The sequence below is a fragment of the Sinocyclocheilus grahami genome, unplaced genomic scaffold, assembly GCF_001515645.1.
Source record: "Sinocyclocheilus grahami isolate Dianchi unplaced genomic scaffold, SAMN03320097.WGS_v1.1 scaffold349.1, whole genome shotgun sequence".
Taxonomy (NCBI): Eukaryota; Metazoa; Chordata; class Actinopteri; order Cypriniformes; family Cyprinidae; genus Sinocyclocheilus; species Sinocyclocheilus grahami.
Window position 1 is genome coordinate 820,020 of NW_015505528.1, and position 27,986 is coordinate 848,005.

Sequence of the window (27,986 nt, forward strand, 5' to 3'; positions counted from 1 at the left end):
CGTCTCCCTGACATGCTGCTTCAACACTAACTGTGGTTACTGAAACCACGCCTTCTTTCTTTGTGTGCACATTTGCTAATATTTCCACATAGTGAGGTAGATATGTGGGGGCGTGTTAGAACGAGCCGTTTTAGGGGGGCGTGGCAGAGTCTTAACTTTGATAAAGAATATCTCTTTGGTTTTGAGACTTTAGTCTTTGCAACTTCAGGGATCTTATCTGAGCACAATCAGCTTGTAACACTCCAAAGAGAAAGGAAAACTTGAAATCGCATCATATGACCCCTTTAAGTGAGACCTCACCTTACTGTAAAGTGTTACCAGCTTTTTTAAGGATTTAATGTCACTCATCATAATCCAGAGCTTAACTAATCATGTAAATGTCAAAACAATTTAATATTTTAAATATATATTTTAAATATTTGTGGAGATGCACATGGACATATATGGTCATATAATTGAGCAAAAGCAGATGGAAAATTATGTTTTTCGCAACATAACGGAATGAACAAAATCATTTATTCATTCATAATCTAGAAGGTGATCAGAAGACCACAGCTACTAGCAAAATGGCATGACCCATTATTGCAAACCTTATATACTACTTTGCGTTGTGTCTTTCTCAAAACTCACCTGCTTCTTCCATCTTAAAACGGCTCAATGCGTCTCTGTTGACGAATGATGCGAGTCACGAGCAAATACTCTTACAACGCGTTGCTGATGCAATGTTCTCTCAAGACACTTTACGAGACTGAACCCGGTGAAATATTTTGACTGCCAACAGAATACGCTTTATCCTACTAACTCCTTTCAAATGAGCGACTTTGTCAACAGAATAATGTTTGTTTTATGAATTTATTTCAAATTGTCACCGCTATGCAGTGAGCAAGCGGACTTGCACTTGCTTCTTCTTCTTCTGGTGTTAATGGCGGTTGACCAAACAACTTAAATGATGCATTCCCGCCACCTACTGGATAGGAGTGTGGAGCGCATAATGATTGGAAGATTAAAAAAAAATTATTAATAAAAAAAACAAAAACAATTATTCCCGCTTTATTTACTACAACTGTATCCTAAATTATATTTATCTTGTCTTGTTTCTTTTAAGAAAATAATTAATTCATGAAATGTTCTTGATTGCTTTGGGCCATTTCCTAACAGAACCTGAAGTGACACATTATTTATTCCGAATGCTCCTAAAGCTTGAATTAGTTGAAATCTTGCTCCTTCATATGCGACTTGCACTTTCTTCTCCTTCTTCCTTATTTAATGGCGAATGAGCCATCCAGTGTTGCTAAAGTTCGATTTGTTGCTAAAAGTTGCTAAATGACGTTGTGATGTCATTGCGTGATGACGTCATTACGTAATCAACGCAAAATTGTGTCACTACATTTAAAATATATATATTTTTATATGTTAATTTAGATTTGTTCGTAAAATAATATAAATGCATAATATAATGTTAAAATATAAATAACTTTTTATATACAACATTGAATTATTGAACACTTACACATTTTTGAACGATTACAAGTTTTTTTATTAGCTAGTAAACTAGTAAAACGACACATTCTGAACAATTATAGTTTTAAGCAGTGCGTTAGTAGTCAGTATGCTACACTCTAAGAAAATTAATCACAGCAGTTTTTACCTGCATTTTAAGTTACGCATTGTATTTTGTGTTTTCGGTAAAATTACTAGTACCTTTTCCATTTTTCTAGATATTTTTCTTACAGTGTACTAACTGATCAACAATCACAGGTACAAGCTTCTAACAAGGAGTATCATAAATGAACACTTATTAAATTATTATTATCAAATTGAACAATTGCAAATAGCAATAACTTAATTCACGTGATGTGTGTACTTCTAGGCATCTTTGGTTTCCTCTTTTTGTGAAATTTAGATGGAAAATGTGTGCCATTTTATTGTTTGAGCCACTTAAAATGTTAAAATAGCTCAATTTCTAGCTAGGTGCTTTTGGAAGAAAAAGTTGCTAGGGTAGTCTGAAAGGTTGCTAAATTGGCAACACTGGAGCCATCTTTGGTGTGTACCGCCACCTACAGGACTAGAGCAAAACAGCATGAGAATTCATTTTTAAGCTATATTAATGTGAGGATGTAATACTATTCTCAAAATAAATCGATATATTTCGATAGATATATTTAGTATTATATGAAATAAAACATAAAAATATGGAGAAGTAAGGGTGGTTGTTATTTTACAAGAGTAACTTATTTCATGCTCCAGCACAGAAGGTGGCGGTGTGCACTTATTTAGTTGCTTCGCAAACCCTTCAGTGAATCCACAGAAGAAGAGCCCATTATGAGTCGGAACACAACTTTTAACAACATTGGAGGAAATACGAACTGAAATACCTTTACGTAGCGATTTAGAGATAAAGGAATCGCAATAATGGCCTCTGGTTTGTACATCAAACAGACCATGTTTTTAAAACGTATTAAAAAGTAAACAATTGTGCATTTAACTTGTTATTTGTTTCTTATAAATATGTGGACGTGTTTGAATGGAGTACATGAATTGTGATGCTCTTAAAGTAGACATGTAAAACAGTATGTCACGTGGTATATATGTGAAACTCACTAATCACGATCACTAATGTTTGCAGACGACGAAATTAATATTCTGGTCATTGTGTTGGATGTCAACCCTATTTGGTGGGGCCAGCAAGCTCAGCGGGAACCTCAGGTACTTTCATTTTTATATAATGTCATTTTGACCCTAATCCATAATGTTTTTCCCTCATGATTACCATTATCCTCATTGCCCTAAATTGTTCTTTTTTTATTATTATTAAGTTCACTCTTTCAACATGCCTGGATTCTTTGATGGTCATGGCAAATGCCCATTTAGTGATGTCAAGAACCAACAAACTAGCCGTCATTGCAAACCTGTATCAAAAGAGGTAAACAGTTAACTGTTCTCAGAAAAATGTAACAAACGTATTCTAAAACTATAAAAAAAAATGTCTCTTTTTAAGCCACTTTCTATATCCGAGTAAGCAGTGGAAATCAGGGGATGAAATATCTGTAAGTAGCGATGGCAAATATGAACTTCTGTCAGTTACCAATGAACTCTTTGCGGAAGAGATCAGGAATCTCATGGACAGAAGTAAGTTATTTAATGAATTAATTGTTATTATTCAGGTTAAAGGAATAGGCCAGCTAAAAATGAAGATTTGTTGAAAATGTAGTCATTCTCTGGCCGTCCAAGATGTAGATGAGTTTGTTTCTTCATCAGATTTGGAGAAATGTAGCACTGCATCATTTGCTCACCAACGGATCCTCTGTAGTGAATGGGTGCCGTCACACTTCTGTTTGTCTTTCAACAGGCTTGTGACATAACTGGAGGCTTGTACCTCAGAATTCCCCAGAAGATCGCTCTCACACAGTATTTGTTGGTGAGACATTTGTGCAATTTTGAACTTGTGACTATCCCAATCAAAACTGTACCCTAACAGGTTATTTTATGTTGTTTTATATTTCAAATATTCTCTTGCTGAGACTGTAACTGCTGGTTGTGTGTCAGTGGGTATTTTTACCAGACACAGACCAGAGATCCCAGCTGTTATTGCCTCCTCCGGTACACGTAGACTACAGGGCCGCTTGCTTCTGCCACCGCAACCTGATTGAAATTGGCTACGTCTGTTCAGTGTGCCTGTCAAGTATGTTTCCATCTACCCTTTATTACTTATCAGCTTGGAGAGACATGTTTAAAAAAAAATTTGTTCGATTTAGGCTTGTTTCAGACTCTTGTGTCTACTGCATGCGAGCATCACCACAGATGTATGTCACACAACCGTTCAAAAGTTTGGGGTCGGTGACATTTTTAAAAATGCTTTTAAAAGAAGTTCCTTCTCCTCACCAAGGCTGCATTTATTTGATCAAAATACAAACCCAATTCCAAAAAAGTTGGGACACTGTACAAATTGTGAGTAAAAAAGGAATGGAATAATTTACAAATCTCATAAACTTATATTTTATTCACAATAGAATATAGATAACATATCAAATGTTGAAAGTGAGACATTTTGAAATGTCATGCCAAATATTGGCTCATTTTGGATTTCATGAGAGCTACACATTCCAAAAAAGTTGGGACAGGTAGCAATAAGAGGCCGGAAAAATTAAATGTACATATAAGGAACAGCTGGAAGACCAATTTGCAACTTATTAGGTCAATTGGCAACATAATTGGGTATAAAAAGAGCCTCTCAGAGTAGCAGTGTCTCTCAGAAGTCAAGATGGGCAGAGGATCACCAATTCCCCCAATGCTGCGGCGAAAAATAGTGGAGCAATATCAGAAAAGAGTTTCTCAGAGAAAAATTGCAACGAGTTTGAAGTTATCATCATCTACAGTGCATAATATCATCCAAAGCAACTGTGAACTGATAGTATGGTCACTGAAATGATGATGTGTCACTTACATGCTGCAGACATAAGAAACCGTTATTAGCTTGAAGGTTTTGAAATGTACAGTCTGATCAAACTATATTAAATTGTAACTCTTCCTTTGCTTTTTTTTTAGTAACCTTAAAATATATATCAAAAGATCCTATATATAGCAGAGAGATTGTTATAATGTGAACCTGTTTCAGTGCATGTCCCTTTAAATTCTAATGAGCTCTGCTCACCCGCCCCTCTCTTCTGTGGGGTGACAAGCCGTTCTCATGAGACTGTTTACTTTAGCTGGGAAACTTGCTAACTAGCACATTATCAGGAAAGGCGATTTGCAAAGATTCATAAAAGAACTCCTGTAGGTGAGGCTGGATCATGAATGATTCGCGTGAACATAGGTGCATTTAAGTAGATCGGTGGCGCATTCCCTTCAAAAATAAAAGTAATCCACTGCGTCTTCAGCTGCTCAGATGTCAGGAGTAAATGACGACTGCTATGTTCATTATTACATCCAACAACAGAACACCTCAATCGCTATGGAGACATTCTTGTCTACATCTGCTCCAGCGGTGAAACAATGGTGGACTGATGACAGCTCACTCAGGGTGGGGTCTAAGGTAAAATGCCAGTGTCAATCAACAATCGTGGGAGGGGCCTGGGTCTGTGTGACATCACACAGACAGGCATCTGAGATCGGCTCGATTTGAGAAAGGGGAAATGATTTAACGAGATAAAAAAAAAGTTGCATCCAGTGGGGACATACAGGTGCATCTCAATAAATTAGAATGTCGTGGAAAAGTTCATTTATTTCAGTAATTCAACTCAAATTGTGAAACTTAACTTACCCAAAACGGCTCGTTCTAACACGCCCCCACATACCTACGTCACTATGTGGGAAGATTTACATAACGCCGCCCAAATGTTCACGCAAAGAAAGAAGGCGTAACTTTTATTCTCGCTGTAGTACTGTTGCCGCCGCCGCCATGTCGTGAAGGCGCTGTGTGCTTCGTTGTGAAAGCGAAACTACTTTGTTTGGTCTTCCAAAAGAGGACGATATCTGCTTTGTCATGCCTAGAGCTGATCCGTGCTGCTCGCTGAGGAAATACTTCAAATTCGCGATCGCCGGATCAGCTTTTACCGTGGACGAAGCAGCCCAGAGTCGTCACATGTGGTTGCTGCAGGCATCACAGTATGGTGAGGGACGTAACATTTCCATCACACGCTTGAGGAATTCGGCCAATCACAATGCACTGGATAACTGGCCAATCACAGCACACCTCGCTTTTTCAGACCGATGAGCTTTGTAAAAATCGACGCGTTTCAGAAAGGCGGGGCATAGAGGAGAAACAATAATGTACAGTATGTGGAAAATAATGTGCTTTTTAAACCTTAAACCGCATAAACACATTTCATTACACCAGATACTGTTCTTTTTAGCAACATCATATGATCCCTTTAAGTGGGTCAAAAAACACCTAAGCACTCAACTAATTGCTAAAGTATGCTAAAGTGTACTTTTCACAAGGGCAAACCTACTTTTAACATGTAAAAACAGAAACAAAGTTTCATCTGATTTAAAGAAAAAAGATAATCAAAAGAAGCACTGTAGTTTTAGCAAATTATCAATAAAAAAAAAGTTACTGATCACTATGACCAACTATGAAATATACACTCAGTGAAAATCTTAATTAACCATCACCTGTCACTGTAGACAGAGCGCTCGTACACCTGTACCGGCGTGCCTGTGGACTGCAGTAATCTGGCAGCAAGGGGCTGCAGATGTGTGCGCATGCGACTCATGCAGGAGAACGTCTGGAAAGTGTAGGACCAGCGCTTTGGATCATGATACATCATCTCTAACAGGTTACTGGATGATTGCTGAGCACCATCCACAGTCTGCTACCCAGAAAGGAAAAAACACATTAGTGAACATAACATACTGTGAGAGTCAAGCTTCCAAAAGGTTTTGGGCTTATTGAGCAGAAAGAGCATTAAAACACGTGGCATTTAAAGACAGCACACTTGAATCTAAATATTTCACAAATACTTGGGTCTACAGGACAAAACAACAGATATACTGTTTACAATTCAGACAATAACTATATGGACACTTTTTGTACGCAAATGAAATCATGAAATACACCTGTTATTAATAGCATAAAAATTATTTTGTTGATTACAAGTTCTCATCATTTGATATTTTTATATCTAAATAACAATCAAATTGACTTATGTAACATCATACAGACTCTTATTTAATTATTGCATGTACATATATGATCTTCATTTATGAGGGTGAAATATCACTTCAGTCCACTGTCTCAGTGTTGATCTGTCGTCTCGTCTGTGACACTGACCCGAGTCGTTTGGTCCACATTTTGCCATTTGCTGACGGGCTCTGCGATCACTTCCCAGTCCTGTCCTGCGTTCTGTAGCAGCTTGGCAAATGTTGACTTCCCGACCGCTGTGGATGTTTAGAAGACACACTACATTACCAACTGAACTTTAAACTAACACTACACGTGAGAACCGGTCTGTTAATGGGCATATGCCACATTAGATAACCATGACTATTATTTTTCAAATTTCGTTACACTCACATAACCAGTGTAAACATGAATCATGTGTAAAAGAAAAAAAAACCATAATAAGCAAAACATACCAATGTTTCCTTCGATCGAGACTCTCTTTATTTCATTGCTTCTACTCATGTGGCTGCTCGCAAAACGGTAAAAAGCAGAGCTCGAGAAAAGGCGTTTGATCGTTCTCATACTCATCCCTGACATCACACAAAAATAATATTACATCATTCATATATATATAATACTGTCTCGAACATTTTATTTGCACCAAGCGTCTCAGCAGAAACGTGCTTCCGGGGGAGGAAAGTTTTAGTTTCAAAATAAAAGTTTCGCTTTTTCCTTTTTGAAAAATATCAACCTCACAACATCGTTAAACAAATAACAAATAATAATTAAAAAAACAAATCTTACAATAATTCTTATAGTGCATCTTTTATAAGATGTCTAATACAAATAATGCAAAATACAGTGTAATTCATGAAAACAAAACTAAAAAATAAAAGTATTAACAAATAAGCATTTTGCTGTTAAAATGACATTTGGGAATTTTTACTAACTTTCATTGGCTATAACCTAAACATTAACAAGACGAAATGCTTTCGAAACTCTGATTATAAACATTATTGCGAGTAGAAATAAAAGGAAAAACAAAATTAACCTGATGCTTCCATTATGCATGAAATACTGCTTAAAAGTCTGAATATAAAATCTCGAGATTCGCCTACAACCAAAAAGTCTTGTAATAATCTTCACTGTTGAATATGCAGCCACATAGAAACGAACACATCAAAAATAATATTTGTCTTTAAACTTGTACAAAGCAATAATAAAAACTGTAATATTGATCCCTTCCTCCAATACATCTTAATTTGTTTTCACACATTATAAAAGTACTGACTAAAAATGCTGGTTTTATTTTTACATCCATCAAAACTAAACTCTGATATTCATTTTATATCCCCATCCATCACAAATACATTAAATAAAATAAAAGACCTACAGTGTAATACTGACAACAGAAAAAAACTCAAACAAAGAGAAAATCCACACGTGAATCAAGAGTTTTCAGGATGACTTCTTCTATGAACTTCAGGAAGCACAGCTGAGATACAACGAAGACAATCAGTGTGCACAAAACAAATTCAGACTCCAAAAAGTGGACAGGACAAAAGAAAGGCTTTCTGGAAAATGCATTAAGGCTGACCAATATGGTATTCATATCGGTGTTTATCTATCCTTGCTGCCTAGTTTCTCAATAAGGTCCTGCAGGGGTGCCAGCTCTCTGCGATCAATGAGATTGAACTCCTAAAAAAAAAAAAAAAGTACAAATTGTAATCAGTTCAAGAAGAGTACCGACCAAACAATTTAGACATTGTCACTCATGACCTACAGTACATGTGTGTTAATGCACTGACCTGTACAAAGAAGATAAAATGCTTGAAGGAGGTGTTAAGATGAGCTTCCTCCTGAAGCTGCATGACCGAGTCAAAATGCTGATGGTAAATATGAGCATAAACCCTGAACAGACGCTTCAGTATAGTCTTTGCCACTGACATGAAGTTCTTTGGGAAAGGAACGCCTGAAGGGAGTAAAAAGTGCAATAAATGAGAGAGCCTTTCTGACAAGCTTACACTGTATAACGATTCATAACAAATGGAATCAAACAAACCGATCTTAGATGGGAAGAGAGTTTCATCATCCAGCTGATCCTGAACCCAGGTCATCAAGTAGTCAATGTACTTGGGAGCAGAACACTTAATGGGTTTTTTGATGTTGGTGCCGTCCGCCCAGTGATATTCATACCTTTATTAAAAAGCAATTACATTTTAGACTAAATATCCACTATTTTTATAATAACAGTATATAAACATTTCTAAAATGTTATATTTTGTTTCAACCTCATGTTGTATTCTGGGCATTCTGATCCATAGAGGATTTTCTTTTTCCTGAAAATGCTAGTGAATATGATCACACTGGACTAAAACTTGCTAGCTTTGACTTAATAACAACTTCCCTTAAAATTGGATAATTTTTTTCCTGCCTTGTAACACTTTTGGTGTTCCTGGACAAAAATTATAAGCAATTTCTTGTTATGCTATATTATCGCCATATACAGTGGGGAAAAAAAGTATTTAGTCAGCCACCAATTGTGCAAGTTCTCCCACTTAAAAAGATGAGAGAGGCCTGTAATTTTCATCATAGGTATACCTCAACTATGAGAGACAAAATGAGAAAAAAAAAATCCAGAAAATCACATTGTAGGATTTTTAAAGAATTAATTGGTAAATTCCTCGGTAAAATAAGTATTTGGTCACCTACAAACAAGCAAGAGTTCTGGCTCTCACAGACCTGTAACTTCTTATTTAAGAGGCTCCTCTGTCCTCCACACGTTACCTGTATTAATGGCATCTGTTTGAACTCATTATCAGTATAAAAGACACCTGTCCACAACCTCAAACAGTCACACTCCAAACTCCACCATGGCCAATTATTTTCTGATTTAAATGTACCATCAAAAGTATTTGATGCCGATACATAGTTATCATTGATACACTGCTCCAGGTGTGTGCATGCACTTGGATGGGTTAAATGCAGTGCACAAATTCCAAGTATGGGTCACCATACTTGGCCACACGTCACTTCACTTTCACTATTCAATAAATAGTCATTTTAAATGACCAATTTTACCAAAAATGAAGGACATATAGTTTCAAATCAATAACAGCATTTATCTAGCAGTAAGGGTGTGCGATATTGACAAAAAATAATATCTCGATATTTTCTGGGATGTTATCGATAATTAGACGATATTTTGACGGTTGAATCATTTAAACGCTTGATTCATTCAAGAACGAAACACCGTCATGTTGCTCAGAGACGCAAAACAGCACTGTGGCTGTATTCGGAATGATTTTTGTTAGCGAAATAAAGCAAAAACAAGCAATATGGTGTCTAAAACGTAAGTCTCTTAATTAACTTATTGTTTATTCAATTCAATGTCACATTTGTAATCATGGTAATTTTTGGAGAAAAACGGCACTCTTCGTGTGAAATTGAATGACTATATGAAGTGGTATAAATGTATAAATTTTCTGCCATCATAAGGGTGTGTGATATTGACAAAAAATAATATCTCGATATTTTCTGGGATTGATATTGACAAAAAATAATATCTCGATATTTTCTGGGATGTTATCGATAATTAGACGATATTTTGACAGTTGAATCATTTAAACGCTTGATTCATTCAAGAACGAAACACCGTCATGTTGCTCAGAGACACAAAACAGCTCTGTGGCTGTATTCGGAATGATTTTTGTTGGCGAAATAGAGCAAAAACAAGCAATATGGTGTCTATAATTAACTTATTGTTTATTGAATTCAATGCCACATTTGGAATTACGATATTATCGCAGACGATATATATCGCACACCCCTATCTAGCAGCTGACATTTTACGGAAAAAGGTTTCGTTTCGAAATAGATCTTTGTGGATTCCGTTTAAAAGAGCCTGAAACTATCGAGAGTTTATTTCTTTTTGGTTCGGTCACGCTGCAGTTCTAGCAGGTTCGTTTCATCTGGTTAAACACAGAGACTGGCAATCCTTCATTTGATTTATTTCATATTTTGGTTTGTGGCTGGTCTCTCAAGAAGGTCAAAGATGGTCAACATAATCATTACTACGGGTAAATATCACACACATAAATGTAATGTAACCTTAAAGGTCCCATGGCATGAAAATGTCACTTTATGAGGTTTTCTAACATTAATATGAGTTCCCCTAGCCTGCCTATGGTCCCCCAGTGGCTAGAAATGGCGATAGGTGTAAACCGAGCCCTGGGTATCCTGCTTCACCTTTGAGAAAATTAAATCTCAGATGGCCCAATCTGGAATCTTCCCTTTATGTCGTCATACGGGGAAAGGTTACCTCCCCTTTCTCTGCTTTGCCCGCCCAGAGAATTTGGCCCGCCCATGAGAAAATGAGCTACTACAGTGCGAGGCGAGCGCAATATTTTTTTTTCCTCGAGAGACATCATGGCTTGCAAAGAGCGAAGCATTGCAGTTGCCCCGCCTCTCTCCTCCTCATTAGCATTTAAAGCTACAGACACAGAAATGGCACGTCCTAAGGAAAGCTCATTGTGGGACTGGCTCGTAGTGGCTGAAATTCTGCCCCAAGGCTGAATTTCAGGAAAGAGACCTCAGACACAGTACTAGGGACCACTTAGGCCTATATAAAAGCATCTAAAAAGAAGCATGTCATGGGACCTTTAATGCATAAAAATTAAAAAAAATGCAATTTTAAAAAAGTATTTTAGGAATCAAGTCTCTTTCTTCTTAAGAAACATAGAACATGCTATTTATAATTTAAAAAAGCCTGTTGTTTTATTTCAACCTGCATTTTACACTTATTTGGTTATTGTTCTTTTATAATGTTTTTATTTTTACTACTTGAAGCATACGAGTAAATACGTACACTTAGAGATATGACTGCAGATGTAATTATGTGTATATTATGTACACATTTATATGCATTTTAGGCTTCCATATGCAAGCTAATGTAAATTTGAATGGTTTAATAAAGAAAAGCTCACTATTGACCGCAATCCACTCGTTCAGGTCCTCTCCCTCTGGTAGCATCACAGCAGCTCGGAGGTTTCCGCTTCCTAACGTGGCCTCTGCATGTTTCAGCAGTTCATACTGATGAGAGCCTTCTGGGATATTCTTCTTGGGCTTGAAAGTCTTTGATGAACGGCTTCCACTACAACACAAAGACGCATTTTGTGTCACACCAATCAAGTTGACTAGAAAAACTAAAGACTAAACGGACTACAAACAACACATCAACATAGCACGAGTGTAGGAATTTAGCAGAAAGACAGAAAAACAATGTACAACTCAAAACAAGCGGAGTCGGAAGTTCTCGTGCTAAACGCAGGAACAACATGTCAACCGGATATGTTGAAAGTTCAACGTTATGAGCGCGAGCAGATGTTATTCGTTTGATTTTTCTGATGGATGTGCTTCCATATGACTAATTCTTCTGGGAATATACAGCTGCTTGGTAATATATCAGTAATACACGATTATGGCAAGAAAGAAAAGGTTAACATACTGTTGCAGCGGCTAAAATACTTACAATAAGAAACTCATCTCCGGTTTTTTTTCCTCTTCAAACTATTTTTTAGAAGGCAATGCGAAGTGCTACTACTATAAAGTTACTTCTCAAAGGCCACTAAACACCATTTATAAGTACTCTTCGAAGTTGGAGGTTTCACATACGGACGAAAGATATCAGTAGGCGTAGAAGTAAAGACTCAGGAAATGTCTACGATTGGTTCCCAGCGGGTGCCGCGTAGCCACAGAAATAAAGCGCGTGGTTACGTGCAAACTTCCTCATTTATACGGATCGAATATTGTTACAATACTTATGACTACACTTTCTAAACAATCATTAGTGAAACTATAAATAATAAAAGCCCCCCTGGCAGCTAAAACCTTGTAGGTATACCGAGCATGCGCGAGGCGGTGTCAAGAGGCGGTAACGTTATTTTTTATTTTTTTTGGCATTCGTTTTTTTTTTATTATTACAAAACTTGTAGAAACATACAGAAACAGGGAAGCGAGACATGAATATATTCCAACAAAAAGCAATTATAAAAAATAAAAACAGAAAACAAATATTCTGTATTTGCATGTCAAATGAATTATTATCGATACATAAAAGCGCAAAAATAAACTTAAATTTTTTTTTTAGAAAAGTTGTCATAAGACATCAAAAGTTTGGCACTCTTTTTGTTATTAGTAAGTCTAAGAGATGAAACAAGAGAGTCCAATTCAACAAGAAAATTAGGAAAAGACAAAGGCGATTTAAGCCATTTTTGCTTATGAATGAAGAATTTTGCATTCAATATAAGAAAATTAACAACATATTCAACAGATAATAGCTTTGGATTTTCATAGTAAAAGATAACATCTTTGAGGACGAAGGTATGGGACACATTTGTAAGGTTAGAAACATAGGTGCTTAATTAAGTCAACCCATAATTTGTTGGTAACACCACAATCAAAAAACAAATGGGCAGCGGTTTCCTCAACAAAACCACAAAACGAGCTAGATTCATCAACATTAGAATATTTAGAAATAGGCAAATTAACGGGGTAAATTTTATGAAGGATTTTATAATGAATCTCCTTGACCTTGTTAGAAATGCAAAATGAAGAAAAAGAAATGAACACTTTTTCCAATTGGTATTTGTTATAAAGGAACCCCAATAGAATTTCCCTCTTGGAGTAATCTTTCTCTTTGTCTGAAATATTTTGCGGATATGTCTGTTATTGCATTTCCGATCTAAAATACCGATACCACCCAAACATAAAGCCGGATAAACACTGTTGCCTTTACTGAATTTAAGGTGACTTTTAATTAACTGGGTTAAGCCTACTGGGATGGCTCTCATCAAAGTATTATATTCCTCTGGTGGGACTGGAAAATTATGGAGATTCATACATTTTTCATAAGTTAAAATATTACCAAAATCATCAAACACAGATAGAATACTGTTCAAGTTGTTATTAAACCATCTAGGGGAAAAAATAGACTTATTTCTAACAGTTATATCAGCATTATTCCAAAGAAGAACTTTGTGGGGGGAGAAACCATGGACAAAACACAATTTCCACCAAAGAAGACATCGCTGATGGAAGTTAGATAAGGAAATAGGTAACTTGCCAGGCAAGAAATTACATTTTAGTAAGAAAGACAGGCCACCGAGTTGGTCAAATATCTTATTTGGAATAAAAACCCACAGTGACATTGGATTTGTAAGGCATCTTTTCAGCCAGTTTACTTTAAAGGTGTTTACAGTATCTGCGAATCCAAAAAAATCAGGCCACCTTCACTTCTGGAGTTAGCAAGCACAGCTCTTTTTCATTTGTACGGTCTATTTTTCCAAATAAAATCCAAAAATATTTGATTAATTTCCTTTATAGCTTTATCGTTGACAAAGAAAGAGCAGAATATACAAAGTGAGAGAGCCCTTCAACTTTAGGGTAACGTTAGTTTGTCCTCACGGGGGAACATATCGAGACGCTATAAACATTCAGGATGCGCGCGCATCATGGTTGCAGAAAACCCGGGAGAGAGCCTTTACAGCTAGAGAACTTCACGGATACGGTACAACATAGTTAGGTTTAAAAAGATTATAAACTATATTGCTTAGATGTCATTTTCAAAATGTTCTACGCATATTACAAGAGCTTGTCACCCAGCGATAAGCACTGTTATTCAACGAAATTGACGTTAGAGAGTGCGATAGTCTTACAGATCCGAAACAGGGATGTCGGTTTTTGTGGGCGGAGCCTATCTGGAGGCAGAAAATGAGGGTTTTCAAGCGGCAGTCTATGGAGCCATGGAATAAAAGAATTTAAAAAAAGGTCAATTTGATTTTATATTTCAAAATTCTGACTTTATTCTCGCAGTCCCGAGATAATATCTCACAATTATAATAAGGAAAAACAACTCCTCATTCTCTCTTTTCCCCTCGGCTCTTCTAGCTTTTTCTCCTCAGATTTGACAAACTCACTATTTTTGAGTTAAGTCGAGTTATGAGGTCCGAATTAGGAGATATAAACTTGCATTTGCGAGGAAAAAAAAGTCCGAATTGTGAGATAAAGTAAATAAATGTTATGTAAAAATGTTAATAGTAAGGTTTAAATAATATTTCATGCTGTAACTGTAGGGCTAATACAATACGTCCCATATGTGAATATTATGTAGACCTATTGTTTAAATCGAATTTACGCTTTAAAAGTAGAGTAATCATAGCAGTTTTCATCCATAGTATGTCCATTTAAACGTCTGCGTTTAGCTTCAAATGACGACAGTATTCTATAAAAAATGATCTGCATTCCGATCTTGACATCAAAAGGCACAAAAATGTATTTTTTCTTTTATTCCATGGATTTGACCCATTTACCTCCACTTGTTCCCAGTGTTTTTCTGCAACCATTATGCGCGCGCAGCTGCAAGTGACGTAACTGTGACGTCTCCTCTGAATGGCACGCACGGGGCAACGGGGTTATAAAACTGATACTGCATTTTAGTGTGCATACCTTTCTGCCTTATTTCCACCCGGTCTCACATAGGTGCAATTTAGCTGCTTTCAATCTTTTATTCTTATTTATATCACCCACCAATGGCTAACGTTACACTCCGGGCATTGCGGAAGCTATGCCGGCAGTCTCGCCATCAGGCGTGTAGTTTTCATTTGTCATCTTCACGGTAAGTGTGCGAGAGCTGTCTAACGTTTAACGGTCGTTTGTGATAGAATAAGCGCGGGGTGTTCTGATCCGCTCTCGTTAAACCGGTTGTCATGTAACGTTAACGTACAGCGGAAGCGTAACTCTTCATCAGTAATACCTCTGCTGTAATTATCTGACTATATTACACTTAGTTTCTTTATAAAACATGTCATCTGCGACTCCTCTCTCGATGTTTTAGTTATGTAACAAACGCCGGTTTAGTTGTTCAGTTCACTGCGCCCGGCGCCCGGAGCTCCCGGCTGATGTAATGTCATAACCCGCTTGCACGCAGTGTTGCCAACTCATTTTCAGGGGAAGCTGCTAAAGGAAGGTCGATTTGTTGCTAAAAGTTGCTAAAAAATTTTTTTATTTTTTATTGAATCACTCAAATTCAACACTTTACAGTAGCCAGGGGGTGAACACAAAGAAAAAAAGATACAAAATTACAGTGAAATAAAGAGAAAATAAATTACATAAAAACATGGAAATGTTTACATACATTAATACACTTAACAGCTTTCTTGTTTATCAAATTGTAAATTGATTTTAGGTATTGTTTAACTTCTGATTTCAAAATGAGAAACAATGGTTTATAATTGCCGTACTTGCATTTATGTATACTAAACTTTGCCAGCAAAAGTAATAATTGAATCAAATAATATTCCTTATGGAATGACATGTCATAAGTGAAAAAAACAAATCAAACATTTTCAAAACCCAGTTGAAAGCTGGGCATGATATGATCTCTAACAAAAGAGCAGAAATTTGACCAAAAATTGACTGAGTAAGGACAACTCCAAAATAAATGAAAAAACGTTTCTGTATGTAGACCGCAAAATGTACATAGTGTCTCAATAATACAAGGAAAAAGTTACTGGGGTAATATTTATAAATGAGTTTGAAAGAAATTTCTTTGACTTTATTTGTGATTAAATATTTCGGAGGTAATTTCCAGATTTTATGCCACCAACACGGCTCTAAAAGTTGCTAAATGACGTTGTGATGTCATTGCGCGGTGACGTCATTACGTAATCACGTGTCACTACATCAAATCTCAGCAAAAATATATTTTGTGTTCATTTAGATTTGTTCGTAAAATAATATAAATGCATAATATAATGTTAAAATATAAATAACTATTTTTATATACAACATTGAACACTTTTGAACGATTTAATTTTTGAATGATTACAAGTTTTTTTTTTTTATTAGCTAGTAAACTAGTAAGACTACACATTCTGAACAATTATAGTTTTAAGCAGTGCGTTAGTAGTCAGTATGCTACACTCTAAGAAAATAAATCACAGGTTTTTACCTGCATTTTAAGTTACGCATTGTATTTTGTGTTTTCGGTAAAATTACTAGTACCTTTTCCATTTTTCTAGATATTTTTCTTACAGTGTACTAACTGATCAACAATCACAGGTACAAGCTTCTAACAAGGTGTATCATAAATGAACAATTATTAAATTATTATTGTTATTATCAAATTGAACAATTGCAAATAGCAATAACTTAATTCACGTGATGTGTGTACTTCTAGGCATCTTTGGTTTCCTCTTTTTGTGAAATTTAGATGGAAAATGTGTGCCTTTTTATTGTTTGAGCCACTTATCAAAAGTTGCTAAAAGTAGGCAAATAAAATGTAAAAATAGCTAAATTTGTTGCTAGGTGCTTTTGGAAGAAAAAGTTGCTAGGGTAGTCTGAAAATTTGCTAAGTTTAGCAACAAAATTGCTAAGTTGGCAACACTGCTTGCACGCAGCACAGGCGTCAAGTTTGGTTTCGACAGAGGGACCCCTCTCTGCTAATTTCAGTGCTCATGTGTCTCATGCTTTTAAGCGATCGTTGTGCATGATTGCTCAAATTCAGCACATACCCGTTTTCATTTATGCTCCGCGTGGCCAGTGATTTAATGAGATTCAATTAACGGTGCTGACTAAATTTTCTACACATGACTGATTGAGATGTCTTCAATTAAGCCGCATACAAGCAGCCATGCTTAACGTTAACGTTTTTTCCCCCTGTGTAACAAAGTTTTTAAAAGAAAACTAACTAGCTTCTATACCTTGGTCACAAGATGACCACAAAAAACAATGTGTTTTTCTCTTTTTTAATCTTCCATAATTAGCAGTTGTTGTTAGGGCTAAAGATCAGTCATTTATTGTCAGAATCAGAATCAGAATGAGCTTTATTGCCAGGTATGTTTACACATACGAGGAATTTGTTTTCGTGACAGAAGCTTCCACAGTGTAACAGAATGACAGTGACAGAACAAAAAACACAGATAATAAAAAATAGAACAAGTTGTTTGCATTTATGCAAAATCGACGTAGATTGCATTCAGAGTATGCATGTTATCAGTTCATGCATTCTCCGGGATTCAAACCCATAACCGTCAAGTGACTAGTTACAGTGCTGTTTCAAATGCACTTTCTTCTGAATAAAACATGCTATATAGAAGTATCGCACACAATTTGTAATGTTTCGAGAATATCCAGAACAGTTTTACTGCCTCGCATTAAAAAAATTAACACAAATGATCATCATTACTGAAAATTATCATGTCAATGAAGGTACACAGGGAGGGACATGAACACTTTTACGGCGCTCAAGGCTTTTGTAAATGAATGCTGCTGAGAATAGTAAAAATATTCATACTAAATTTGCATGGATTGTTATTTTATGCCTTAGGAAGAATTGAGAATTCTCTTTAGAACTGTTGCTTTTGTTGACATGCAAACAACTCCTACATTTATGTTTAATCATTTAGAAGACACTTTTTCTCCAAAGCACTTTACAAATAGAATATTCTGACATTCTTCAAAGTGTCCTGTTATCTTCAGTTATTGTCCATATGTCTTCATTTAGACTAGTCTATCACACCAGCACAGTGCTTATCTTTAGACAGCAGCTATGACTCCCAGTGTCAATTGTAGGTATCTGGATTGTTGGAGGACACTGTATGAACAGATAAATTCCACAGAAAAATGATATTTTCCCATACTTCTTTGGCTCAAAGTTAGCCAGAGCAGAAGCAGATTTGTAGTTATTTGCAGTGAAATTTTGCCCTCCAGTCCTCATGGTTTTTATTTTCCAGACAAGAGGCTGTGATCATATCAGGCAGGAAACTGTCACGGCAGATCCGCAATGAGGCACGTGATGACCTGGAGGAGTGGGTCGCTGCTGGAAACCGACGACCTCACCTGAGTGTAGTGTTAGTGGGTGACAATCCAGCCAGTCACTCGTACGTTCTCAATAAAACCCGAGCAGCAGCAGAAGTGGGTAAGATAAGTTCCAGTGCCAGATGGGAGCAATTTCTTGTTCATTCAAAATTGGTTGTAAAAGAGTATTTGGAGAAGAGCCTTTCTTCTTCACAGCTCACTGAAGTGAAATGAGGTGTATCTACCAGTTAAAATTCTGAACATGCTTGTCTGGTTTTTCGTAATCTTTTGATATAAAGGATTAAAGGGTTAGTTCATCCATAAATGAAAATTCTGTCATTGTTTATTCATCCTCATGTCCTTACAAACCCATGGCTTTTGTTCCAAGTTGTTCCTTGCTAGTTCAAGGCTTTCTTCGAAAACAAATTAAGATATTTTTAATAAAACCTGAGAGATATCTGTCTTTCCATTGAAATCCCATTCCACCGATATTTGGCCCTTCAAAGATGAAAGCGTAAACTTCTGAAACCCGTATATGATATGCTGTATGTGTGCTGATCAACATTTATATTTGAATAAAACCCTAAATGAAATCTATTCATCTGTTCAAAGCGATTGTCTCTCATCATTAAACCGCTCAATTATTACGGATTACGTTTGCAGTCTTTTTAAGAACTTTCTGACTCATCAAATTTTTGGTTGTGTGGACTTTCAGTGGAGGGACAGAAACTTCTCAGGTTTTGCCTTCATTTGTGTTTTGATAAAAGAAACAACACAAGAGTGAGAAAATTATGACAGAATATTCATTTTTGGGTGAACTATCCCTTTAAACTTGAATGCTTGAAATTAGATTTGTAGATAAGCCTACATATTAATTTCTTTACAAAATTGAAATTTTAATTACTTTTTTTAATTATGAAATGGACGACTTGGAAGGTATAGTCAATGAAAATAAAAGGCAGCCGTGAGTCTGTTTTTGTCTTCAGTATTGCTGTAGTATGTAAGAGATGGGTGTCACTTTCCACTGTTGGCTGTATACAGTATGTAAGTCTATTTTGAGTGTACATGTGACTCCTTACAGGACCTTACACTCTGGCTCTACACAAACTCACAAGCAAATCTGAGTGGCACTTTGGGGCCTATTGGCATAAATGCTTTTTTATAAATGCATATATTATATTTATACATTTTTATTTAATACGTATGTTTGCTTGTTGTGTCACTGCTCTCTCTTATTCTCTGTAGGCATTAGTAGCGAGACCATCCTGAAACCTTCTAGTATCAGTGAAGAGGAGCTACTTGACCTTATTGAGAAACTCAACTCAGACCACAGAGTAGACGGTCTGTTGGTACAGTTACCACTTCCTGGTAGGTTAACAGAAGAGCTATAGCTGTGCTGATGTAGTGCCTCATAGTTGTTGGTTATTGGACATTTTCCATTGTCAGTGCTGGGTTTTAGAAACAATTACATTAGGTTTAAGGCAGGGGTGTCAAACTCCGTTCCTGGAGAGCCACGGCCCTGCGGTTTAGCTCCAACCCTAATTAAACACCCGATCCAGCTAATCAGGTCCTTTAGGCTTATTTGAAAAATAGATTGGTATGTGTGTTGGAGCAGGGTTGGAACTAAACTCTGCAGGGCTGTGGCCCTCCAGGAACGGAGTTTGACAACCCTGGTTTAACGCTTAATGTGAGACTTGACGGTCATTTCGAACTATTTTTGACCACTTCGTTTTGTTTAGTTCTCTTTATTCCAGATTGAACTAGAGTTTCCAAAAAGGACATAAAAGTAGGGATGCACGATATATCGGCCACCATATCGGTATCGGCCCATATCGGCTCATTTTTTCTGTTATCGGTATCGGCCTGATAAGAAAATTTGGCCGATATCTTAAAGCCGATAAATAATGCATTATTTCCTTCAGAGACACTTCAGATGCGCGCTGTTCGTTTGCAGCCTTTTGTGCAATTGTACATTGTAATATTGTGTTTATTTGATGTATATCTAGAGTTTGACAACCCTGGTTTAACGCTTAATGTGAGACTTGACGGTCATTTCGAACTATTTTTGACCACTTTGTTTTGTTTAGTTCTCTTTATTCCAGATTGAACTAGAGTTTCCAAAAAGGACATAAAAGACTAGACTTCAATATTATTTCCAATTATATTGTGGGATTGTCAAGTTGTTTTAAGTGGTTTCCTCTCATACACAGATCACATTGATGAGCGACGTATCTGCAATGCCGTGTGCCCAGGGAAAGATGTTGATGGTTTCCATGTGGTCAATGTTGGTCGCATGTGTCTGGATCAGTCAACTATGCTGCCTGCTACTCCTTGGGGGGTTTGGGAGATTATCAAACGCACAGGTGAGAAACCCATAATTTAACCAGTGGATCATACAGCGTCATTTGAACCCCAGCAGTTAGTTAGGGAGCTGTTGGATGTTGTATTTTAATTTGGGGTTAAATGATACCTCAAACTGTGTGGATTGTTGAGGAGAGGTGTGCTATTAACTTTCTAAGCAATCAGATGCAGATATTAAAATCAGTGAACAAATCCCATAGACATGGATTGAAGGAGACACCCAAAATAGAGACTCCTAGAGACTTGAGACAGTAAGCAACCATCTAGGGCAGGGTTGCCCAACTTGCCCAAATGAGGGTTTGTGCACAACTGATCAAAAAGCAATGGAAATCACAGTTATTGAATAAAGGGCTGCAATTTAGCTAAGGATGGTTCATTCTGCAGTGTGTTTGTGCAGCTTTGACACTGTTTCAAAGCGGTTCAGTTCACAGTAAATTCTTCTCACAAACTCTCTGCTCTGTGAGTTTAACATGCATTTCAGGAATACAATGTGCATTTGCTTTATTTACAAATGTACATAATTTTCAACATTATTGTATATTCAATGTGCATATTGTATTCAATGGTGCAGTGCATGTTTATGCTGACTGAACCCGTCTTTTGTCATAGGCATACAGACGCTGGGTAAGAATGTGGTAGTTGCTGGTCGCTCCAAGAACGTTGGGATGCCCATTGCAATGCTGCTACACACAGACGGCAGACATGAAAGGCCAGGAGGTGAGTCTGTGAGCAAAAAAAGCAAAAGCATTTGTGTGCAGTTCTGATGATCTTTGGTGATACATGGCAATTAGTATAAAGCATCATGCCTTTTTTGTTTCAGGTGATGCCACAGTGACCATCTCCCACCGTTACACTCCCAAAGAACAGCTCCGTCGGCACACGCAGATCGCAGACATTATCGTTGCTGCTGCAGGTTCAAATTTCAATTTACTAATTAAACCCTCATTTAATGTCCATTTAAAGGGGTCATATGATGCGATTTCAAGTTTTCCTTTCTCTTTGGAGTGTTACAAGCTGTTCGTGAATAGATAAGATCCCTAAATTTGCAAAGACGAAAGTCTCAAACCCAAAGAGATATTCTTTATAAAAGTTAAAACTAGTCCACGCCCTCCTAAAACGCCTCGCTCAAACACGCCCCCACATGTCTACATCACGATGTGGGAAGATTTGCATAACGCTGCCCAAATGTTCACGCAAAGAAAAAAGTTATAGATGTTGGAATCAACAGAATATTGGACCCCTTGACTGGGAAAAACAGACTTGTTGGTGACGTGGACTTTGAAGGTAAGAAGGAAGCACAACTAGTACTGTGACTGGTGTAATAATGGGATAAAAGCTTTTCTGAGATTCTCGGTTCAAATGATTGTTGTGCTTGCACTTTACTGTATATTCCACAGACATTCTAGTTTGGGATTTCTAAACATTGAATATCTGCTTTTAGTTTAGCCTGTTTCTTTTTGGATTTTAAGACGTTTTAAGATTATTGTTTGAAAATCTAATTAAGTTTTTGTTCAAATCTAGCAGTTGGTATGGTTGCATTATTTATTTCTTTTATGAATATGTATTATATTGGTATTACTTCTTGTAGTTCAAACAGTAGAGCATGGCGCTACGCTAAGGTTATGCATGAAGCGGTAAAAAGTCACTTTGGAAAAATTTGTCCGCCAAATACATACATATAAATTTAAAGCACATCATTAAATATATAATACAGTTTATTTAACGCATGCTTTTGTTTCATGTGACTGCAGACTTGCAGAAGTGCCAGCTACTGATCTAAAGGTCTTGTAAAGCAGAAAGAAAACATTCTGAATTGGTGAACACGTAAGTATTAATTGGCTACGTTTAGTGAGTCACTATAAGAAAGATGAAGCATGTGCTGATATCAGATTAGTAGAGACCTGGAGATATAACACTCTGCACGTCTTCTGCAGCTCGGGGTCTCAGTAACGTTACACACACTTGCGGTCGTGCTGCGGTTTTTAAGTTTGGTTTATGCTTTTAAACTGTCCTCGCCAAACACTAGCCGAGATTAAAACGAGGTCCTCGCCATTGCACTTTTCACTATAACAATAGGTGGCAGTGCAGAAGAGTCATACTGAACTTTACTTTTACCTGGCCAGGTGTAATATTCACGAGTGGTCTTCTTACTTAAGGAGTTTCCTATAACAAGCTGCAGTAGGTTGTTTCATAATGTGAGGTGCCGCTTATGAGACTGATGAATACTATTTTTTTTTTGTATGCACTCGTGTATGCTCATATTGTATGCATAGACAGAACAGGGAGGGGCTGCATTTTGGGGTGTGGCTAGGCGCGTTGCTCCGCCCCACAACTGCTCTGATTGGCTCGGTTGTTGCAGGAACGAGTAACCTGAACAAGTAAATTGCTGGTGTATCTCTTGATGAAATACATGGAAGCTGGTGGTGGTGAATTAAAAAAGGTAATTGCAATTTTTTATCTCACAATTCTTCTTTTTCTCAGAATTACAAAATATAGACACAATTGCGAGAAAAAAAATGTGACCTTGGAGCACAAAACCAGTCATAAGGGTAAATTTTTTGAAATTATGATTTATTCATCATCTGAAAGCTGAATAGTTTGGTTTGTTAGGATAGGACAATATTTGGCTGAGATACAACTGTTTGAAAATCTGGAATCTGAGGGTGCAAAAAAAAAAAATCTAAATATCGAGAAAATCGCCTTTTTATTTATATTTTTAATTGTATTAATTCAATGTTATTAATATGTTAAAAATGTTGTGGTGTGACACAAATGTACTAGTGCATTAGAACCAGTTTTGTTAAAGTAACTTGGGGGTGAATCTCAGAATTGCGAGGAAAAAAGTAGCATTTACCATTTTTATTATTATTTTTATCCTGTGGTGGAAACAGGATTATGTTACCAGCATTCTATATTTGGTATACATTGCACTATTATGTTGTTTTTAATCTGCACTTTGATAGCAGTGAATTTTTAACAAGATCATATTGCTTTAAAACAGGACTACTTTCCTGACTGTTTCACAGGTAGATTATTACTCATGGGAGGGAGTGATGCTGGTAGCAGATCTAAGAGCAGACACCGAGATGAGAGCAAATCCAGAAGCTTGTCATCATCAAGTGCTAGGAGATCCAGTCCAAGCCCTCAAAAGAGACCTGAACGTTCCTCTGGTAAGGGAAAGTGCTGCTCTCAGTATAGAATACTCACATTTTGACATGATTTTTCTAAAAAAAAATTATGTATGGTTATTGGTTAATCAAGCAAACCTAAAATGCTTCAGTCCAGTAAGTGTTCGTGTTGAAATATTAAAAACAATATAACAGTTTTTCTAACATTTGCTTCTTAAAAATCAGTAAATATTTCACAGCAGACACACAATCTAAAAAGTGGACGTTTATCTAAAAGGCCTTTTACTTGCTAAAAAAGTATGAACTGTCAATCAGACAACAGAAGGCATGTAGTAGATTGTGTATTCATAAATTAATGCATATTCTGTATTTGTGGCGAAAGCTTGTACGTATAACATGTCTCCCGACTTCTGATCTGAAATTAGACAGAAAAATGATGAAAAGGAGAAGTCCCTCCAGCTCTTCATCGTCTTCCAGCTCCACTTCCCCATCCAGAGAAAAAAAAGAAACGTTAAGAAACTGATGCGGGAAATGAAGTGGCAAAAGAAGCTAGCATTGAAAGCCGAAAGAGCAGCAGCTTCCGTATCAAATGCTGTTTCTGATGAAACACCTCAAACATACCTGAAGACCTGGCAGAGTGAAGAAGCTAAAGTACACGGCCCTGGTATGTGCACACCTGCGTATTACCAAAGTCCCTTTAAAGGGGTCATATGCTAAAAAGAAAATTATTTGGTGTAATGAAATGTTTATGTGGTTTAAGGTTAAAAGAACTCATTATTTTCCACATACTGTACATTATTGTTTCTCCTCTATGCCCCGCCTTTCTGAAACGTGTTGATTTTTACAAAGTTCATCGGTCTGAAAAAGCGAGGTGTGCTGTGATTGGCCAGCTATCCAGTGCGTTATGATTGGCTGAATACCTCAAGCGTGTGACGGAAATGTTACGCCCCTTACCATACTGTGATTCCCTGTCCGGCCGGAGCCATGAGACAAAAACATGAAAACCCATTATAAACGAGGCATTCGTTACATCCAGTGGGGACATAATTATGGATTATAATGACTTATACTGTCTTTTTATGCGTTGCATCGCGCCGCGTAAACATAAAATGTCTGCATTTGTGATCGGAGAAATGACAAACAACAAGCCCTACTCTACACTGCCCAAACAAACTCGCTTTAAATATATAAAATATTAAAACTCTTTAAAAAAAAAACTTACTTACAGTCTGTGAGTCAGAACAGCCGGAATTGTAGTCTCCTCTACCAGGATCAGGAAACAGTCCTCCATAAAATGCGCTGCACACATCTGAATATTTGGTTTGAACTGTTTTGGAGCAGTGTTGTAAATACAACTTAACCACTGATTTCTAGTCGTGTCCTCTTTTGGAAGGCCAAACAAAGTAGTTTCACTTTCACAGCGTCACACACGGCGGCCTAGAGTGAGCAGAGGCGGCGGACTTGAGAATGGCGCGGCCGGCGATTTCGACGAAGGAGCGTCCGGAAGGACATGTGACGACTCCGCTTCGTCCACGGTGAAAGCCGATCTGGCGATCTACAGCGCAAAGTTGTAGTATTTCCTCAGCAACCAGCACGGATCAGCTCTAGGCATGACGAAGCAGATATCGTCCTCTTTTGGAAGACCAAACAAAGTAGTTTCGCTTTCACAACGAAGCACACAGCGCCTTCACGACATGGCGGCGGCAACAACAATACTACAGCGAGAATAAAAGCGTTATAAATCTAAATAAAGATTTTCAGATAAGATTGGGTGATCACAGGTAAAGTGGGCTGTTTAAGCTTGATTGAACTGTGTTCAGAGGGTTTACACTTTCAGAGCTTAACCATGGTCTTTAATTAAAGAGACACTATTTCTCTAAATCAGAGGCTTTAAAACATTTTTTGTCAACTGAACCCCTTTGGCCTAAATTCTTTACTCTTAATACCCCCTGAGCATCATTTTACATAGTTATTGTTATTAAAGATAAAACGTCATGAAAATTTCATAGTTACCGAAATGATCACAATTATCAATATTATCACTGTATTGTTAGATGTGCTGGAAATGTTCAAAAAGTACTCAAAAACACAAATCAAGTAAAAAAAAACAACAGATTTTAAACAAATTAAAAATATTGTTTGGGTGACTTGCAACATAACATGTTGTCTACTAACATATACTACGTGCTCAAATAAAGTTTTGACAAAAACGAAACAAAAAATTTAGCCGTTGATCATTTTTTAAGAAACTGACTACCTTGCAAATAAGTTTTTTTTGGATTGAATACAAATTTAAATACTACAGCTTTACTGTTAAAAGTAAAGTTAAACGTAATAACATAAAGAGAAAAGAAAAAAACATCTAGGTATCTAAATTACGTTTAACAAAATGTGGCCCACATCTGCATTCACCCTAATTATGTATGAACTAATTAATTAAGACATCGCTAATTAATCTGACATTAAATTTGGCTTAGAAATTACCCCCAAAATAAGATTTAAAGCCATCATTGTGTTAAAGGGGTCATATGATGCGATTTCAAGTTTTCTTTAACTGCATAAGAATGCTGGACATATTTATTATTATTTACACAGTACACAATTATATAGTAATTGTAGGTTTTATTATTTATAATTAAATTGATATGCTAAATGTTGTAGATTTATTATTATTATTATTATTATTAACAGCAGTAGCATAATCCTGATTGCAAAATTACAATGCTAGGATCATTTGATTTGTTTAATCAGTCTGATTTTGCTTAACCACCTAGAATGTTTATGTATTTTATTTATTTGTTTGTATTGTATTTTTGTAAAATGTATTATTAAGTATTCATATTTTTAAGTAGCTATGTCTCAGTCTGTAAGGACTTACAGTTGTACTTATGCTGGTCTATTTTGTTCTGGGAAAATAAAATAAAATAAAACAGCCCAGTAGGTGGCGGTATGAACACAGTCTGTGAATAATCTAAAACTAAACGAAGAAGTAATTCGTGAAGTTCAGTGTGTACAGTATGTAGTACATTGCTGCATTATGCTGTGTATTTCTATCAGATTGAGTTTATTTTCAGGGATGTTACTTGAATGCGCGTAATTGGTTTATATTCCGACCAGTATATTTGTGGCCTTCTATGTGGCTGCAAGGGGAAACTCTGAAGGATGACTTCGCCTCTTTTAGTCCATCAGCGTCTTTTCGCTGCCTGGAAGCTGCTCTGGGGGTCGCTGAACACAGGGACGAGCCTCATACTCCATCAGCCGTGGCTACGGGTAACAGGATGGCCGTGTGTTTTCGCTGCTGGTAAGAAATACCAAATTGACCTGCCAGTAGTCCACGAGAAAGACCTTGATGAACAGTTTGTTCGTGGATCTGGTCCTGGAGGACAAGCCACCAACAAAACCAGCAACTGCGTGGTGCTCAGGCATATTCCCACGGGTATCGTCGTAAAGGTGAGTTCATTCATTAATTGATATCGATGTATGGATGTGATAGACTGATAGTATACCATTTGATAACCCTATCAATTAATGTCATGTATCAGATTTATAGTGTAAATACTTGAAATGATCATGTAAAAAGTACAGTTGTCAGAAAAAGTTTGTGAACCCTTTATGTGGATTTCCCAGGGAATGCAAGAACTGATCAAATGCATAACGTTACAATGAAATGCAATGTAAGTGGCTGTGGATAAAACCTTCTGTGAAATGCATGCTAGTTTAACTTACAATTTCATGCTATGTATATTTAACTGTCAATTACTGCACTGAATACTCATAAAAAGTGGTCTGATCTTCATGTAGGCCTAAGTCACAGTTAGAGATAAACACAATTTGACTAAACTATTCATTTTTTATCAAAGACACAAAGTAATAATTTAGTGTGGTCTGCAAAAAGTGAGACTCTGTGTTAATTACTTTTCCAAAGGCTTGGCAATGATCAGTTATTTAAAGGGGTCATATGATGCTGCTAAAAATAATATAATTTTGTGTGTTTGGTGTAATGAAATGTGTTTATGCGGTTTAAGGTAAAAAAAAAA

General features: G+C 36.7%; 6 protein-coding genes across 6 annotated transcripts in view; 3 read left to right on the plus strand and 3 right to left on the minus strand.

Annotated features, from left to right (window-relative positions):
- LOC107548507 (eukaryotic translation initiation factor 2B, subunit 1 alpha) overlaps positions 1-912 on the minus strand; it is an 8,342-nt gene extending 7,430 nt beyond the window's left edge. Inside the window, exon 1 of the mRNA XM_016229215.1 lies at positions 631-912. Within this exon, the coding sequence (XP_016084701.1) occupies positions 631-643 (13 nt within the window). The 5' untranslated portion in view covers positions 644-912. The remainder of the gene's footprint in view (positions 1-630) is intronic.
- Positions 913-2,274: 1,362 nt separating this feature from the next.
- On the plus strand, positions 2,275-3,236 carry gtf2h3 (general transcription factor IIH, polypeptide 3). The gene is made up of 4 exons (XM_016229245.1): positions 2,275-2,422; positions 2,627-2,706; positions 2,817-2,923; positions 2,999-3,236. Exons 1-4 carry the CDS (start codon positions 2,413-2,415, stop codon positions 3,201-3,203), a joined length of 402 nt encoding a protein of 133 aa, XP_016084731.1. The 5' UTR covers positions 2,275-2,412; the 3' UTR covers positions 3,204-3,236.
- Positions 3,237-6,110: 2,874 nt separating this feature from the next.
- Positions 6,111-7,210, minus strand: LOC107548508 (deoxyguanosine kinase, mitochondrial-like). Its single transcript, XM_016229216.1, has 3 exons — positions 7,078-7,210; positions 6,773-6,879; positions 6,111-6,314 (listed from the first exon to the last, which is right to left on the minus strand). Exons 1-3 carry the CDS (start codon positions 7,199-7,201, stop codon positions 6,111-6,113), a joined length of 435 nt encoding a protein of 144 aa, XP_016084702.1. The 5' UTR covers positions 7,202-7,210.
- Positions 7,211-7,869: 659 nt separating this feature from the next.
- LOC107548509 (MOB kinase activator 1A-like) lies at positions 7,870-12,518 on the minus strand. The gene is made up of 7 exons (XM_016229217.1): positions 12,135-12,518; positions 11,590-11,756; positions 9,049-9,059; positions 8,896-8,975; positions 8,667-8,800; positions 8,413-8,576; positions 7,870-8,302 (listed from the first exon to the last, which is right to left on the minus strand). Exons 1-7 carry the CDS (start codon positions 12,146-12,148, stop codon positions 8,225-8,227), a joined length of 648 nt encoding a protein of 215 aa, XP_016084703.1. The 5' UTR covers positions 12,149-12,518; the 3' UTR covers positions 7,870-8,224.
- Positions 12,519-15,054: 2,536 nt separating this feature from the next.
- Positions 15,055-21,838, plus strand: LOC107548530 (bifunctional methylenetetrahydrofolate dehydrogenase/cyclohydrolase, mitochondrial-like; the record flags this gene model as incomplete). Its single annotated transcript, XM_016229244.1, has 6 exons — positions 15,055-15,278; positions 18,397-18,581; positions 19,706-19,828; positions 20,671-20,823; positions 21,431-21,538; positions 21,642-21,838. Coding segments are annotated over exons 1-6 (852 nt in total), but the record flags the coding sequence as incomplete, so codon positions are not given.
- A 5,081-nt stretch (positions 21,839-26,919) lies between these two features.
- mtrfr (mitochondrial translation release factor in rescue) overlaps positions 26,920-27,986 on the plus strand; it is a 2,736-nt gene continuing 1,669 nt past the window's right edge. The window contains exon 1 of the mRNA XM_016229247.1: positions 26,920-27,399. Within this exon, the coding sequence (XP_016084733.1) occupies positions 27,112-27,399 (288 nt within the window). The 5' untranslated portion in view covers positions 26,920-27,111. The remainder of the gene's footprint in view (positions 27,400-27,986) is intronic.

Coding starts and splice junctions, on each gene's coding strand:
- gtf2h3 (XM_016229245.1), top strand. Junction 2,707..2,816: donor AAGCTCAGCGGGAACCTCAG/GTACTTTCATTT, acceptor ATTATTATTAAG/TTCACTCTTTCAACATGCCT. Junction 2,924..2,998: donor GCAAACCTGTATCAAAAGAG/GTAAACAGTTAA, acceptor TCTCTTTTTAAG/CCACTTTCTATATCCGAGTA.
- LOC107548508 (XM_016229216.1), bottom strand. CDS start 7,201: ATGTCAGGGATGAGTATGAGAACGATCAAACGCCTTTTCTCGAGCTCT. Junction 6,880..7,077: donor CTCGATCGAAGGAAACATTG/GTATGTTTTGCT, acceptor AAACATCCACAG/CGGTCGGGAAGTCAACATTT. Junction 6,315..6,772: donor ATGTGGACCAAACGACTCGG/GTCAGTGTCACA, acceptor CTTTCTGGGTAG/CAGACTGTGGATGGTGCTCA.
- LOC107548509 (XM_016229217.1), bottom strand. Junction 8,577..8,666: donor TCTCTTCCCATCTAAGATCG/GTTTGTTTGATT, acceptor TACTCCCTTCAG/GCGTTCCTTTCCCAAAGAAC. Junction 8,303..8,412: donor ATTTTATCTTCTTTGTACAG/GTCAGTGCATTA, acceptor TTTTTTTTTTAG/GAGTTCAATCTCATTGATCG.